This window comes from Furipterus horrens, unplaced genomic scaffold (genome assembly GCF_987537825.1).
Source record: "Furipterus horrens unplaced genomic scaffold, mFurHor1.1.pri manual_scaffold_5, whole genome shotgun sequence".
NCBI classification, from domain to species: Eukaryota; Metazoa; Chordata; class Mammalia; order Chiroptera; family Furipteridae; genus Furipterus; species Furipterus horrens.
The window spans coordinates 70034932-70053386 of NW_028327175.1; the positions used below are offsets into that span (position 1 = coordinate 70034932).

The following is an 18455-nucleotide window of genomic DNA, read 5'->3' on the forward strand; positions in this document are numbered from 1 at the left end:
TTAGCCTTTCCCCTGAAGAGGTATGCCGCAAGGCAGCGGAGGTTTTTTGGAGTCAGAGTTTTCCTTCTCTGATGTGCCCTGACTGGAAGATCGAACCAGCGACACTTAGCTCGCAGGCTGACGCTCAATCCACTGAGCCAAACCAGCCAGGGTAATCCAGATGAGTACTGTAACGTAATTAAGAAACGCCCTAGTGGCCCTGGGCTTCCCTCTGTGGTAATCTCATTAGGCCTCACCGAATGAACCCTGCTGGGTGTGGACATCTTTATTTTTATATTCCTACCAATGTCCGTGTTCTGACCTTAATTTTTTTCAAAGCATTGATTTTCGATTATTCTCATGTTATAGATCATTGAGCAAAAAAAGATCCAACTTTCACTAGGCATCTACTAATTTTTAATTTGCTTGTTAGCAAATAAGGAGATCTGAAAAGCTGTAGGGAAATAACTTAGAGGGAGTGGAATTCTTCCCAGAAACTATTATATACTAATAAATCAGCAGTCTCCTATTCATAACATCCTTCTTGCAGGTAGGTACACCAGTGTCCTATGTATACTGGAAGAGTATTTTCTGTTAGGAAAGCATGTCTTCCAAAAACATCTGATCATGATGTGGACACTTGTAAATCATCATGAGTTTTTGATAAACTGAGATTTAGAAACTGCTTCTATTGCATATGTGTGCTTTACAGGACTATGATATCAAAGGCTCTTTAGTAGTCTGGTCTGAATTAAAGCTGCTAGTAAGTGACATACTTACTAGCATCCACTTCTGTTACCATGATTGGTTTGGAGAATTGAATCCGGAAGCCTCAGGGATAATCGCCAGTTCCCTTGAAGAGCCTCACAGTTCGATCTCGGACTACAGAGGAAGCAAAGAGGGTGTTCTTTTGAGTTAATCTATAAATATGATCTATAAAGGTAGCTAGTATTTATTGCTGATTTATTGCATGCCAGGCCTAATAAAAATATTCTAAGTACTTTACAAGTATTATCTAATTTAATCTTCTGATTAGCCTATTATTATTATTATTATTATTATTTTGGAGAGGAGGAAACTGAGGCAGAGTGGTGAAACAACTCACCTGAGTCACACGTCACACGGTGAGTAACGGGCACTGCCGAGGGCTCCTAGGCAGCTAAGCCTTGCAGGCCTGAGCCACTCAGATCCATACATAATGGGACATTTATTTCAAGATTATACATGGAAATAAGAAAACAGAATTCTCAGCCATACATGTAGGTCTTATAGGAATCCAGGAAAACCTGAACAACTGAGCTTCCCAGAAAAAAAAAAAAAATAGTTGAGATTTGCAGAAATTGTAACTGTAAAGTTTTGCTGGATTGAAGGTGGAGAGAGTATCAGAGACGTCCCAGTAACAATTCATTATTTTTAACATTTAGTCCATTGATCTTTAATTAGTGTGGCTCAGTCATTTCTCAGTCTGTTGTTACGTGTAACTTCTTTCTTTTCCTCCTCCTACCTTCAATACAGTCTTTTCTGTGCACGTGTGTGTATATATGTATGTATGTAGTATATGTGTGTGTGCTTATTCATAACTTCAGTTCAGTCATGACCCTCTTCACTTGACCTCAGGACATTTTAACTTCTGTGCCCACTACCAAGGGCATTTCCCTTTTTGATTCCTGGAAGAGAGAACATCATAGGTTAAAACTATCTCTGCCCATAAGTCCTTGGGCTATTACTCTTCAGAGGCAAGGAAAGGGCAGGATTCCAAGGCAGAAGACATCTGTGCAAGACTGCTCCTTTTGTGGAAGGACAATTTACATAAAGGGAAATGTGGCCACCGTAGGCATTTTATCTTTTACACTAGATTTATATCTCTTTTTTTATTTAGCATGACTCAGGCATACAATTTTTTCCTAGAGTACAAAACTAAAGTAAAACATCTGAAGGACTTAGCTACTATCAGAAGGGTCCATTTAAAAATGCTGACAAAGTTATCCAATGAAGAGTTGTAACAAAAAGCTTCAATATACTGAGTTGTAGATTGTATTTAAGGTCAAGGTCAACAGAAATAAGTGCTAATGCAATACTGAGAGAGTTAATCTGTCCTGAACAATTAAATTGGCATACTTCATTGGTCAATTTTTTCTTTTACTTGTTAATAAATATATTTAAATGATAAAGAATAAATCATAATAAACTATAATGATAATTCACTTCCAAGGCTTAGGAAGTTTATTAGTAATAGCCATTATTAGATCTCTGGGAAAAGTGAGGTGATTAATTATAAAATAAGAATGCTGATCTACTAATAAAGACAGGGTATATTAACACCTTAAAATTATAATTTAATATAATACCTTTCCATTAAAAAATAGGAATACATTAGATTTTATGGGTAGTATATTTTGCTGCTTCTTTTCAATCTTCTGTATTTTTGTATTTCACTTTTTGTTTCTCAGATAGATTTATATCTTCCAGGCTGCATATCAGGAACATTTCTTCTTTGCAGGGCTGCATCCTCTTTAGGTACATATCCAAAGACTATTACAGAATGTGTAATATAGAGAAAATATGGATATAACTAATAGCAATAAAGAATTCAAAGAAATCTTAAGAATTTAAGATGACTTTTGTATTTTGCGGGAAAGGACCTTAGTCCATCTTCCACTTGATGAGAAATCACTTCCTTGTCATCTCTGACAGGTGGTCCAGTTGGGTGAGACCCTAATTTTTGGAGCTGTATTATTGTTATAAATTTACATTATATTTTGCAGAGTTTATAAGTTTAGCCATTATTTTATTAAAATTTCTCCCAGATATTCTCGAGTAAATCAATACTTTAAAAAAAATTAAGTTTCTTATAAGAAATGACAGAGTAAAAGATTATTCAATCTGTACAAATGTGCTTGGGTGTGACCATCTCCTTGGTCAGCTAAGTAATAAAAATATCTGGTAAATACAAGGAAACAAGCGTCTTTATTTTTAACAATCCATTGTAGCCTAAGAGCAGAAGTTGATCAGTGACAAACATTTACTGAGTATCTACTATGTGCCCAGGTGTGTTCCTATGCACTAGCACTGTAGTGGTGAAGACTGACAAAATACTTCTCATAGAGTTTACATGATAGACATTGGCTATCATGTAAAAATTGGCAACATTCAAAGACAGAAAGGATAAAGTCCATTCATGTGGATTCCTGAAGGAATGTTGGTCTTTCCAAAATATCTGGAGAAAATAAACTGTTTTTCTGTTGTTGAAAACAGCATCAGAGAAAGCATACCAAAGTTGCCATGAAGGTATTATTGTATTCCACCCTTAAATTATGTCCTCTGCTTTATTCTATGCTTCTGGGAAAACCTCTGTTATTTGTTAGTACAAATTCTTTGTGGCAGTCATTTTACATGACTGTTTGAATCCACTCACTGGATCTCAGTATAATTTAAGAAGTAGAACTGGGAAATTCAAAGCTACAGAAATGAATATTTTAAGTCTGCAATAGGCTGATAGCAAATCAGGGCAAAAAGAAAAATCAGAAACCCTATTTCTGACCTTTGTAGAAGTCATTTTTAATATCCTGACTTGTCAAACTCTTTGCTCCCTCTAGGTTACCCTCTTGATAATGTCTTCTGCTTTGGATGTATTGATTACCCAACAAATATTTGTTTAATAGGGTACTTTTACTGAGTTGATTCAAATCAAATAATGTTCATTGTTTTTCATATTATATGAGATTGTTAAGATATAAACAATTCAATAAAGCCTTTAAATGGTGAGCTCAATTGTAGCACTCTCCTGTGGGAGAAGAGACAATCAAAATATTTTGCAACATTCTGAAGACAATTTTCTCATATTTTAAGATTTATAGTTCCAGTTTCCTTTGTCACTGTCTGGTAGATAATCTATGAGTTCCACACAGCTGCTGAAAAGCCACAAGTAAATGTGATGTCTTTTCAGAGACTGGGTGGGCACATCTCCAGGTAATTTATCCCCTCAAATATCACTATCTTAGAATCATCTTGTTAAATGTAAAAGTTCAAATGAAGGGTAAATATTTCCATAAATACAACACTACTCATACATTGAAAATCCCCTAAAATTTTCTTATGGATCATCAACACACTTTGTAATGACGTAAACCTTTGTTTATCTATTTCTCCAACTTTTAGAAGAGTTCTTTTAGGAGATTAGGAATTGGATATTTTTAAGGTATAAACTTTATTCTCACAGTATACATGCTGGTAGATATAAATTAGTACTGCAATACCTTAAAATGCCATTAGGTTAATAAAGATATTTTTAGTTTTAAAATTATTGATTTGTCTACAAATCACCTTTCCTCCCAATCTCGACCTTCTTTATTGATCTCTCAATATCACTTTGTTAAGAACATATGCATTTTATATATGTAACACTTCAAGTCTTAGTAACAATAAGACAACTAGTACATTCTTGAAGTAAGGTTCAGTGCAATACATACTATCATAAAACTCACTTGAAACATATAAACATTTTATATATGTGTACATGTATGTGTATATATGTGTGTGCATATAAATGTGTATATATATAAATTTTTTTGGAAAAATTGAACATTTTTTTTAACAAAGCAAATAATAGTGAATTAACCAAATGCTTGCTCTTTGCTGCCTTTAAACAGCTGTAGATATGGTGATAATTTTGGTGCCTGTACTGACAATGTTGAGTACCTCTTTGTAGGATATATCAAACTCAGACTTGTAACTTCTCTGTGTGTCTTTAGCAAGTTCCCCTAGTGCCTGGGCCATTGTAGACATGGTGTCTGTTGAATGCATGATTGTATAATTAATTTAAAACATTATTTGCAACCTGAATCTTTGCTTACTGAAATTAAAGTGTTTACTTCTAATTAAGGCCATTTATTTATACTTATAGAGACATTTACAAAATGTCTACACCTTAGATTTTGCAGCAAAGATTGGACTGAAAAAATAATTTGCTAGAACTTGTAATTCAGGTATAAGTGTTCTTAAAAAAATCATTAAGTTGTTATTGCATTAGGGAAATTATATAGTCTTAATAAACTAAAAATTAATCTCATAAAAACCTCATGAAACTATTAGAATGTTAATGAAGTCTGAAAAAACAGATGAAAAGTATATTATTACATGAAGATATAATTATTGAAAATTATGTTACCAAATGTAAAATATAGGCTATTAGTCTTACATATCAAAGTACATACATGGTAATATCAAATGCATATTTCATACATGTTAAAAACAGGACTAGACCTATGGATAATAAAAAGACAATGCAGAAACAATAAAATGGTTAGATTTTGGTGTTGGAACAATAAATGATCATCTGTTACTTGTTTTGCTTTCCACTACAGTTTTGAAAAATAGTATTTTTTTTACCCACAGAATGAAACAGACTTGACTCTTCCTCCATTAATCTTTACTCCAACTTTGAAATTACTTTCTATGTTTGAATGAGGTCTTAATACAGTTTATTTTAATAGCTTCAGATTCTTTCACAATATTAAGAAATACATCATATATATGTATATGTATATATATGTGTGTGTATGTATACACACACACACACATACACACACATACTTGTCTCCAAATACTACATACAACCAGTGTGCAACTTTAGAGACTTGTCTGGAGTCTGGTCAGAGATTCTCTAAGACTTACATATCCATCTTATCATAATTGTTAAATCCGTACCAGCTACCAGTTGGGGTTTTTTACTAAGACATCTGGGACTGTCCTCAAGATTCCCATCATCCCCTTGAAAAACCCACACTGCTGAATGGAAATTCTCTGTGTAGAAACCTTTGTCCTCAATATCAACTTGAGAGCCAAGATCTGCAGAATGGCCATCTTCTGAGGTGACTGAGGAGCAGAAGACGTGATACCATGAATGAATTATGCTCTGGGAAGAAAGAAGAGGCACACATGCTAATGGCCATGGTGAAAAACAGCCAATGACTGTGTAGGGACAAAGTCTATCTTAGAGGCCGCAGTCATCCTTAAACACAGCAGCCGAGTTGGTTAGATAATTCTCTTGGGAAGAACTTACACAATCCTAAAATATCATAAATAAAACAGGTATTGCTTGAGGACCTACACTGTGGGAGTCAGTAGACTACACATGGCACTATAAATCTTTAGTTGAAGAAGACTGTGGGAAAAACAATTGTTTTTGAGATGTACCTGTTAGTATTTAGGTATCAAGAGAAAGCCACATAAGACTGAGAATTAGATTTAGAATTCCTTTCAAAATTCCAAACACAAGGGGAAAAAAATCATTATGGTCTCTCTGTGTTTCAAAGAAGATGCAGCAAAAATAAACATACCTTTCTAGAAAACTCACTATGGTGTTAATTTGTGGAATAAAGCATATAGAAAAGCACATGAAGTTTCATCTCAATTTTATTCATAGCAGCCTAAGGTTTTCTGTATTGTTGGGAGTTTCTGGGATAGTGTGCAAGTCTGTGCCACTTAAGGAAATGTGATTGCTTTTCTGCATCAGCTTCCATGTGCTTCTTTGTGGCCTTGTTCAGGCATTTCAAACCTGAATTAAGTCTTGCCCCAAGTCTTCCAGTCTTTCAAGGGTGCGGAATTAAGAAGCACCATTTCATAACCAAAATGTAATTTCAAACGCTTAAGTTTTTTACTTGCATTTCTCAACTCCTATGAAGAGGGTGGGACTTCAAGACCACAGAAATGCTTCTTAACAACAAAAACAACAAAAATACTCCTCTCTTCTCTTAAAAATTCTAGATAAAACCATTTTATTCCTCCCCTCGCCCTGACCAGCAGTGGTCAGCTGCACTTCCTCTGCAGGTCAGTTTCATACAGCCCCGGGAAGAATGGTTCTTCTGCTTGCACTCATTTTCTCTGGAGAATTGTTTCTAATGGTTTTGCCCTTGCCCTTACATGTCTACCTCTGCTTTCCTAGTACTGAGCTGAAGAGTGTAAATGTTAGCTGTTGTCCTGACACGCAGATGAATGCAACAATAGTTTTCTAGCTCACATATTTGTTTAACTTGTGTAGAAATGGTCAGGGATGATATGATGACAAAGTATAGTTTCTTACAGTCAAAAACAATGCTTGTTCTTACAGGTTTTTTTTTTTTTTTTTTTTTTTTTTTTTTGTACACCAAATGAGATTTCATCAGTTACTTGATGCTAATCCACAGTTTAAACAGTTTCAGGTACATTCACTCATTTATTAATCATTAAGTTGAATTAATTTAAAATAATTGTTCTGCCATGAGCAAGGTGCAATTTAAGGCACAAAGGATATGGAAAAATTAGTTAGATCGGGAACTCGTGATGAAAGAGAGTTCAAAGGGAGGGCAGGGTGATTCTGGCTGCAGGGGAGGGTGAGATTAAAGCGAGAATTTCATTGGACTGGACCCTGAGGAGTGGACAAGATTTCTGCAGCAAGATAGGGTTGTGGACTGTTAGATAAACATGATATAGCTAAGTAGCCTGCAGTGGGGAAATAGGTACTGGAAAAATATACCATGTTGATTGAGTAAATACAATTTTGGTGTGAAAATAAAGGGGATGACACATAGGAATATTCTGTAATAACAATGTTGGAATGTAAATGACTTGAGAATTTTATGAGACATCTTGTTTATTGGAAAAAACCCGATAAACACTTTAAATCAGAATGCTTTAACTCAAGATAGGGGATGCTGTCTTCCATACATCAGATTTCAAAATACTTTAAAGATTTTTGCATTTATTTTTGAACAAATCTGGGTGTGACATTTGATTTTATGTGGTAGGAAAAGTAAACTCATAATATTATAATAATTTACTGACCCATCTTTTTGAGCTTTAAGCCTGAACGCAAGCTGCTTCATACATAGTAGTTGTTAAAGTTATGGAAGCCCCAAAGGAATTTACAGCATCTTCTCTTAGTCGATTTCTATATGGTTAGCTTTAAATATTCAGTTACATTTTAATATTTATGAGTATAATGCACACATTCCTGGGCCCTTGGTTTTATCTTTATTATTATTATTTTCTGAGCAGTAGCTGTCCATGCAGGATATGTAATGATCCCCCTATTATGAAAAGGTGTGAGGGTGGGCCTTTAGGTTATAGTGATCTTTGTTTTTAACAGCAAGCAGGGGACTGTTAAAACAGCTCACTTATTTACAAACATATTTGATTATGTGGATGAGTGGTTCTCTGTTTATTCAGTTACCAAGACAGAGCTAATCAACATGTTCTGACATAAATTGAGACATAAAATTTGTGTTAAAATCCAGTGAAGCAGCAAGCCACACACCTGCTGCAGTGTCAAACTGCTAGATCTCTCAACAACTGTCCCTGTGGAACTTTGAGTCAAATAGGAAACATGTCCAAATGTGACTCTGTCACCAAAACTTGGCTTGCTAGATGAGCCTTTAATAAATAAAACCTTAACACAAGGATGAGGTCTTAAATATCGTGGTATTACTGAAATTGCATGTGTACTTCTGTGCTCTTGAAAAATGTAAATGGTTCCCTTTTTTTGACATTAGAATCAAAAAGATAAAATACCTAATTTCAACTGTCTTTAGATATTCTCTCTCTTTCATTCCACTGTATTACTTGAGGATAATAAAAAGTGGTATCTGAGGAAGTAAGACCCTGTTTGGATTTTCCCAGAGAGAGAGAGAGAGAGAGACCAAGATCAAATTTGAATGGTACAACCAGATGCAGCGAGCTGTAGTGTTCAAGAGCACAGACTCTGGTCCGGTTGTCTGGGCTTGAAACCCAGTCCACCACTAACTATGGTCAAGTGACATTGGGCAAGTCACTTATCTTCTCCCTGACTGATCCCTCATTGGGTAAAGTGAGGATGGAAAAAAAATAGTGCTTAACTCATACTGTTGGGAGAATTAAGAAGCCAACATAAAGCCTGGCATAGTAAGTACAATGTAATCTGTAGCTCTTATTATTAGAAATTGAAGTTCTTTTGCCTGCCTGCCTTTCTTCCTCTCTCTCCTCCCTCTCTCTCTCTCCTCTCTCTCTCTCTCTCTCTCTCTCTCTCTCTCTTTCTTTCTCCACTCTAACCCTCTGCTTCCTATTTCCATGCAAAGTAATATTTGGAAATTCACTTCCATAATAACTTTTACATGAGATAGAGGGAAGGGTGTATATCACACACTCCCCAGCAAGCAATTTTCAAACATTCTTTAAATACCACTCTGCTTCAGATGTCCCTGAGCTGCCCTTCCGTCATCTAAGGAGGCCCCTGTATAGCACTCCTTCCCTCATATAATACATGTATTCCTTGTGTTCTGTTTTTTCCTCTCTGCATTTTCCCTTAGACCTTTGAAATTTCTGTTCTTTATACTGCAGACAATTCAACTGCCATTCCTACCTCCAAACCCATTTTGAAATGAGAAAATGCTATCAAATAGCCTCACACAATTAGACCGAAATTCTTGCCACATCTGTTGGTGATACTGGAGTCATTATAAAAATCGGAGCCTGTAGTCCCTTCTGACTTCAGTTCACAGTCTTCAAGTTATTTACCTGGTGTGCCTTAGTCAGCATTCCCCACGGTCTAGATGGATTGATCAACTGTGCCCACATACATAAATATGTCATGGCTAATGTCTTTTCCAGTTAATATGTAGGAAGTCAGAGATGAGTGAGATTAAGAGACTGAAAAACACAGCTGTAATGATGCTCGATAAAGCTGTCAGGTTCTAAGTCATGGATTAGTAGCAGATCCTGACTCTATAAATGAGATAGAATTTAAACCACACATTAAACAATGCTAGCTGCAGCCATTCTTAGTGAAGTGCAGTGTCTACAAAAGTTGCTGAAGAAATACAACATGCCTTCTGAGTGTCTGTGGCTTGGATTAATTGAAAAATAAAGTGGCAGACAGTTCAGTTCCCTTAAGTCTAACATAAAACAAATTGTTAGTATAGGTTTTTGTTAAAAACAGAAGTCATGCCCCCAAAACATAATCATTGTTTTAATTAAAATGATTGTTATTTTGGTCTTAAATTTGAATTGGTGCAAGTTATACAGCTGATTCCTGGGTTGTAAATTGCTTCTGGTAAATGTTTACAAATGATTCTCCAAAAGAAAAATAAAAGAGCCCTGATTTGTAGTGTTTGCCAATTTCTGTTGTATATATACCCCCACCATAGCCAATTTCAAGCTACTAACCTCATGCTGATGAATTGCAGTGTTAGGAATAAAAAATGTGCACAGTTGGCTCTTGTGAACCATGGTGGGCTGATTCTTGCATACCTACACTTGTTCCTTTTTTTCAAGAAATGCAGAATGGATATGAATGTCTAAGAGGACTACTAGTAGAAGATTTGTCCATAAAAAAAAGGATGAAATAGACTTGGGCTAAAGGGTATGGAATGCTGAAAGACACAGTGAACTAGAAGGAACTGGTCCTTCTATATTAGAGGGAGCTGAAAACTTTTCTCAATGGCACATGAAGATCATCTGTGGTTAATCAAAGTTTCCATTCAATCTAGAAAATTTCTAGTTTAGATGACTCATAATAATGGAAGGTATTGCTATAAGTAGTAAAAATTTTTTACTACAAGTAAGATTTTGCCTCTATTTTTCTTATTTATAATAAAATTATTCTTCCCTCAGTTTCTTCCTTCTTTGCTTTTAAGCTGGGTTAATTCTGAATACTACAATGTTAATTGTTGAACATTGATAGTGTTGGTTACATGTATTTAGAGGTATGAACTTCAGTTGAATTATCTGCAGTATAAAGAAGAGGAATTTCAAAGGTCTAAGGGAAAACCCAGAGAGGAGAAAATAGAACTCAAGGAATATGGGTATTATATGAGGGAAGCATTGCTATACAGGGGCCACCTTAGGTGACTGTAGGGCAGCACAGGAACCTCTAAAGAAGAATGGTATCTAGAGAAAGTTTCAAAATTGCTTGCTGGGGAATATGTAATATACACCCTTCCCTCTCTCTCTCTTTTGATGTCTTCAGGTGATTCTGTCTTTCTCACTATTACTTTTGTGTAAGTATATCCTTTGGGGAATCCAGAATAGTAGGCCAGTGGCTATTGTATCTGATGTACATGCATAACACAAGATTTGTATTCTTAGGTGAAAAGAAAGAAAATATTCAAACTACAAGTTTATTAAACAAAAGGCCATGACACCCTTGACTGGCAGCAGTTCAAGAACATTGTTGTCTAGGAAATCCAGTTTAGGGGATTCATCTTAGTGAAATTTCAGCTATTTATTCACCACCACAAGACTAAGAAAGATTTCAGTACACCGAGAAAAACATCTCTATTTCTCAATAAATCAACTCTGCCTTTCCCCTTTGAGGCATTACCAAAACTCTGTTGATGGGATGTTCTCCCCTATCTTTGTAAGCAATAAGCAAATATGTTATCAATGTGTTGTGTTGGTGATGTTTGACCATTGCTGTAGTATGAGAACTGAACACTGGTGTACCATAGGGCCATGGCATAAAATAGGTGCCACACTTAAGTGAGTAATTTATGGACAGTTTAATAGAGATGCTATTTACAAGGTATGAATAGGATTTAAGGAAATCAGATGTGATAGAGTGGAAATAAGACTAGTCCATTTACTTCTGGTCAAGATGAAGGCATAGGTAAACAGTGCTCACACCCTTGCACAACCACATTAAAATTATAACTAAATTCCAAACCAATGATCTCTCAGGACTGTCAGAAATCAAGCTGAATGGAAGTCCGACAACTATGGAACTAAGAAACCACATCAATCAAGATGGGTAGAAGATATGGAAATGTAGAATGGGTGGATCCCCACACCCACATATGGTGGATAAATATTCAGGAGGAATATCTTGGGAGCCAGGGGTATAGGCCCCACACCAGGCTCCGTAGCCAAGGGTTCCAGTGCCAGGAAGATAAGCCTCAATATCTTCTGGCTGTAAAAACCAGCAGGATTTGAGTAAGTGAAAAAAACTACTGGACTCCCTGGCAGTTCCCCCTGAAAGACCCATGCCAAAATTACACAGATACACTGCACTACCAGGGTAGCAACTTGAAAGTCACCAATGGCTTATGGGGAGGAACTAAAGTGTTTGACATCAAGGTGGCAGCTGGGGAACAGCTCTCTCTCAGACAGAAAGGCAGGTAGAGGCCATTGTGCCTTTTCTGAGCCCTTGCCATACAAAGCCACAGAATAGGCAGGTAGGAGCCATATCTGAGACCATCAATCTGGCTTCACCTGTGTGCCCCAACCAGGTGTTTACCTGAGGGTCCACTCCACCCAACTTATGGGCCACCCACAGCTGTCCTACTTCTGGCTAAATGGCCCCAGGTTAGGCACTAGTAGCAGCCAGTTTTGGACAACAGTTTGGCTCTGCCTGGAAACCTCCAAACCCAGCACAAGTAGCAGCCATCTGTAGATTGCTTTGTAGCTCATGTTGGGTGGCCCTGGGTGAAACACAGGTGTTGGCTGACCCAGAGCCTGCACACCCAGTAGACAGCTACAGACCATGTCGGAGCACTACCACCCAATTCCTTTACAGCTGATCCTCCATGGAGGATGGAGGTTGGTGGTCAGTGGTCACAGCCAGTCCTTGAAGCTGACTGGCCTGGGTAAATCCTTCCCATAGACCTGCAAATAGCAATCAAGTCTCAGCTACAAGAGGAGAGTGTACTCAACCCACACAGAGGGCACACTTCAAGTTCCCAGTTTGAGTGATAGGAGAGGTTGTGCCACTGGACCATATAGGCCACGCTACCAAGATAGGGAGTCATAGCAGTTCTACCTACTATACAGAAACAAATTCAAGGAGGCTGCCAAAATTAGGAGACAAAGAAACATGGCCTAAATGAAAGAAAAGATCAAAACTCCATAAAAATAACTAAATGAAATTAAGTTGAGCAATTTATCAGAGGCAGAATTCAAAACACTAGTTATTAGGATGCTCAAGGAACTTGGTAAGTACTTCAACCACATAAAAAAGAGCCAGGCAGAAATGAAGGATGGAAATGAACAATTTACAGGGAATCAACAGTAGAGTGGATGAAGCCAAGATTCAAATCAATGATATGGTACATAAAGAACAAAAAACAACCAAGCAGAGCAATAAGAAGAAAGAATCCAAAAAATCAAGGATAGCCTAAGGAGCCTCTGGGACAACTATAGGCATACCAACATTTGCATCATAGGGGTGCCAAAAGGAGAAGAGAAAGAGCCAGAAATTGGAAATCTATTTGAAAAAAATAATGAAGAAAACTTTCCTAACTTGGTGAAGGAAATAGATGTGCAAATCCAGGAAGCAAAGAGAGCCAGCCCCAAGCAAGATGGACACAAACAGGTTCATTCCAAGACACATCACAATTAAAATGCCACAGGTTTAAGGTAAAGACAGAATATTAAAAGCATCAAGAGAAAAGCAGTTAGTTACCCATAGGGGCGTTCCCATAAGGCTGTCAGCTGATTTCTCAAAAGAAACTCTGCAGATCAGAAGGGATTGACAAGAAGTATTCAGAGACATGAAAAACAGGGACCTATAGCCAAGATTGCTCTATCAAGGAAAAATATCATTTAGAACCAAAGGGCAAATAAGAATTTCCCAGAAAAGAAAAAAACTAAAGGAGTTCATCATCACCAAGTCATTATTATATGAAATGTTAAAAGGACTTATTTAAGAAAAAGAAGATCCAAACTATGAATAACAAAATGGCAATAAACACATACCTCTCAACAATTGAATCTAAAAAAAAACTAAGTAAACAAGAAGAACAAAAGCAGAACCATGGATACAGAGAGCATTTTGATGGTTACCAGAGGGGAGGGGGTTGGGGAAATGGGTGAAGAAGTGAGGGGATTTAGAAGTACAAATTTGTAGTCACAGAATAGCCATGGGGATGTAAAGTAAAATATAGGAAATGGAGTAGCCAAAGAACTTATGTGCATGACCCATGAACATGAACAAAGATAGGGGGGTTGTGTGAGGGGAGTGGAAGTTGCTGTGTCAGGGGGTGGGGGCAAAAGGGGAAAAATTGGGACAATTGTAATAGCACAATCAATAAAATATTTAAGAAAAACACTAATCAATTTAACACTGAAAAGATAAGGGAGAGGGAGCAGATACCAATTACCAGAACCGGAGTCATAGAAGGTTGTGTGGAGAGGGCCACTTTACAGGAGTGTGGATTTAAGGACACAACCAGCCCCTGGTACACCGCAGAGAGAGAGATCTGAGGCAAAGTCCAACTTTACTGAGAAAGGGAAAGGTCTTTCAAAGTGAGACCTTGATAAGGACTGGGTCAGAATCATGACTTACAGACATGGCAAGGTAAGGCTTTTGAAGGTTTCAAAGAGGCTAAGAAAATAAGCTTTCTGTTGGTGCTTTCTGTTGAAAAGTTGATTGTTTTGGTGGGGAGTTTCTGTAATGAATAAAAATATCTGCCTGGTCAAGAGATTCCTGGAAAGTAATGTGTTAACAAAAGCCCTGGGATAAGGTCATGTGATTTAGACTAAGATGTATGGAAGTAGGTGGTTTTGGTCCTCACTGCCTCACTCCCTTCATGTCCTTCAGGCTCCTGATCATCTTCTCTATTGGTCAAGCCCAACAGGAAGCCAGAGGACAAGTTAGCCCCTTGATATAAATATAATCCATAGAAGTAAGACTACTGGGGCAGAAAGTAAGGTGGAAAAAAGTGAAAAAGTAAGCTACATATGGAAGCTATATGCAGATGTGGGTTCAAGATAGTGGAATAAGCATGAACTCTGTCTCCCATTTTGACAAGAATGCTAGAAAACATATATGCAGGTAGGTCCTAATTACTGTAGGTTTTAAAAAAAATTTATAAACACTAAGGTAAATTCAGTTATACATGTGTAGGAGCAGGGGGTGGAGCTAAATTTTTCTGTATAATAAACGGTATTTCGGAGTCTAAATGAAAGTCAGGAAGGAAATAGAAGGTAAGATCTATAGACGTGTTTGGAAGCAAAAAGAGAATTTTTGGACTTCCGGCCGAGATGGAGGCCTAGACTGACAAGCTCCATGTCCCTCCACAACTAAGAAGGACTACAACTACCGCAAAACCAGAAATAATCAGAAGTTCCAGAAAATAAAGCTACATGGAAGTCCAGCATATGAAGTTATAAACAAGTGATGCTTGTCCAGATGGGTAGGAGGTTCGAAGCCAGGGTGGAGAGATCAAGCTGTGCAGGCGGCGACGAGCGGCGGGACGGCAGTAAGCACAGACACCTGTATTTAAAGGGAGGTGAAAAGCACCTGGGTATCAGAACCCTTGCTGCAGACCGGAACCGTCAGCTTGTGATTCCAGTGCTGGGGAAGGCAGACCCCCATTGCCTCAGACTGTGAGGCCCAGAGGGTGTGGGGATGGAGGCGGAGGCTCCCGGTCTCTCAGAGGAGAGCAAACAGCAGGAATCCACCTTGGACCCCCGCCCCCACACAAAGCGCCACAGTGTGGTGAGAAGGGTTGCCTGGTAGTGACAAGTGCATGGGGCCCCACCCACTATAGCCTAGGAGGTGTGAAAGCACCGCCCAAGAAGGAAAGGTACAACGAAAACTGTCAGGATGGCAAGGATAATGTTAGAGATCCCAATCACACAGCTGACCAGAAAGCAAATACATGAATTAATGGATGAACAGATAGATAATCTTTCTGAGGTTCAGTTCAGAGTGATAGTTATAAGACAGCTTACAGAAATAACAGTGGGACTTAATCAAGATTGGGAAGGAAAGAAGGTTAGTCCTGCTGAAATTAATGAAAACACATACAAAACAAGTGGTGAGGGAAGGAAAACCAGGAATCAAATCAACAAATCAGAACATAGCGAAGGAACAATCAGTCAACCAGTGCAGAACAAGGAAATGAAAAGTGAGGAAAATGAGAAGCTCAGAAACCTCTGGGATAACTGTAAGAGAGCGAATATCCCAATTATAGGGTTGCCAGAAGGTGAAGAAGAAGAACTCAAAATTGAAAAATTATATGGAAAAATAATGAAGCAGAACTTCCCAAACTTGGGGAAGAAAATAGACGTACAGGTCCAGGAAGCACAGAGAGTTCCAAATAAATTGGACCCAGGGAGAACCACACCAAGACACATTATAATAAAAATGTCAAAAATTAAAGATAAAGAGAGAATCTTAAAGCAGCAAGAGAGAAGAAGAGAATTATGTACAAAGGGGTCCCAATTAGACTATCAGTTGATTTCTCAAAGGAGACTCTGCAGGCAAGAAGGGACTGGCAAGAAATATTCAAAGTAATGAAAAGCAAAACCCTACAGTCACAATTACTCTATCCAGCGAAGCTGTTATTCAGAATAGAAGGGCAGAGAAAGTGCTTCCAGGACAAAGTAAAACTGAAGGAGTTCATTAGATCCAAACCACGGTTAAATGAGATGTTAAAGGGACTTGTTTAGAAGAAGGAGGATCAAAACTATGAACATTAAAATGAAAACTACATCACAACAACCAACAACAGAAGCTAGGGAATTGCAACAAAGGCAAACTAAGTAGGTAACAAGAGTGGGAAAAGAATTATAGGTATGGGGAACATATTGGGGGGAGGTCACTGGGGAGGGGGAGATATATGATGCAGGAAATAAGAAGCATCGTAGGAGGGAGTGGAGTAGATAGGAGGATGTTGAGAAGAACTATATGCACAACCAATGAGCATGGACTAAGGGGGGGAGGACAACAGGAAAAAGGGGGGTTACTGGATGGAGGGGAGCAGAGGGAAAAGAAATCGGGACAACTGTAACAGTATAATCAATAAAACATATTAAAAAAATAAAAAAGAATTTTCAGTAGACTCGTAACTGGGAAATAACTAAAGTCCAGAATCATTCTGTAAACCATGGAGTGAAATCACAGCAGAGGATATACGTGAGAAAGTTTTTTTTTTTTTTTTTTTTCTATTAAGATATATTTGACATAGAACACTGTATAAATTTAAGGTGTACAACATGTTAATTTGATACATTTATACATCGTAATTATTGCCATTGCAGTGATAATTAGCACCTCTATTACATTATGTAATTATCCTTTTTAGTGGTTAGAATTAAGTTTTAGTCTCTTAGCAACTTTGAAGATTATAATAAAATATTGTTGTATTTACTGTACTGTGCATTTTGTCTCTAGAACTTATTCATTACTTGTTACAACTTTGTACACTAACATCTGTACTATCTTCCCCTCCCCATATCCTGGTAACTATCATTTACTCTCTGTTTTTACAAGTTTTTTTTTTTTTTTAATTTCACATATGTGATATAATACAGTACTTGCCTTTCTCTGTGTGTCTCCACTGTGAGAAAGTTTTGATGCAGAATGATGGGAGCATCACAGAGAGGGAGAACCCAGAAGCTAGAGAGAACCCAGCTGCAAACAACAGGCTGGTCCACAGGAGCACCATGGCAGAAACAGCAGGTAGTTTGATGTCTGCACATTCCTCACTTAGAACTGCACCATGGGTCAAGTAGTAGCAATGACTATATCTACCTCCAGCTAGAAGCAAATAAGTGTGTGAAAAAGTCAAAGATTGAGGACAGAGGACACCTAGATGGGATATGGAGCATCCTGTGAGGTGGTAAGTGGTTTATTGCAACGTGAAGCATTCTACACTGAATGCAGCAAAAACCAAAGTGGTTGCTTTACTTCTTGCCCAGATAGAGTGCTCAGTTGGAGGCACCTGGTGGACAGGGAATTTGAACCAAAAAATAAATGCCCAGTTAAAAATCACAAAGCATTTGAGAAAAGCCAACACTATGAAAGATAGTAAATTCAGCAAATGTGAATATACTCATAGATCGGAGGAAATCAGAGCAATTTGATTAAAACTGTATATACTACACTTAATGTTCTCAGAGGTATAAAAATAAAAGCAGTTCAATAAAAGTGAATCACTTAAAGATCTTTGAAATTAAAATTAGAGTTGTTGAAATAAAAAAGTTAAAAAAGACAGGCTACAGAAAAGAAAGGACTTAGATATATGGTAGAGCTAAGGAATTATCTCAGAATGTAGCACAAATTGATGAGGATATGCAAAATATAATGAGAAAGTTAGACACATGGAGGACTGATCAAAAGTTTAAATGCCCATCTAAAGAGACACAAGCAGGAGACAATGGAAAAGAGAAAGAAAAGGGATATTTGAAGAAATTGTATCTAAAAACTTATGAGACTTGAAGGGACATATGAATCATCAGTAATAGCCTATGAAATGCCAAACATGGAAAATATATTAAAAGTATGCACACTGATATATACATACATATAACTTTCAAAATACCAAATATACTGAGAAATCCTTAAGAGCTAATAGAGACAAAAGTCAGGCTGATGACAAAAGTTGTGAGAATGAGATTGGATTCAGACTTCTCATTAGCACCACTGGTTATGGAAAGAAAATGAGCCAGTTTCTCCAATAATTTGAATATAGAATTCTATACCAAACTATGCCAAACCACCACTCAGAATTAAGATGGAGGTA

General features: G+C 37.4%; 1 protein-coding gene across 1 annotated transcript in view; it reads right to left on the bottom strand.

Annotated features, from left to right (window-relative positions):
- LOC150008774 (uncharacterized) overlaps positions 1-18455 on the bottom strand; it is a 100672-nt gene that overhangs the window by 69296 nt on the left and 12921 nt on the right. The window contains 2 exon segments of the mRNA XM_090279324.1: positions 760-861; positions 5686-5853. Of these exon segments, the coding sequence (XP_090135450.1) occupies positions 760-861; positions 5686-5853 (270 nt within the window).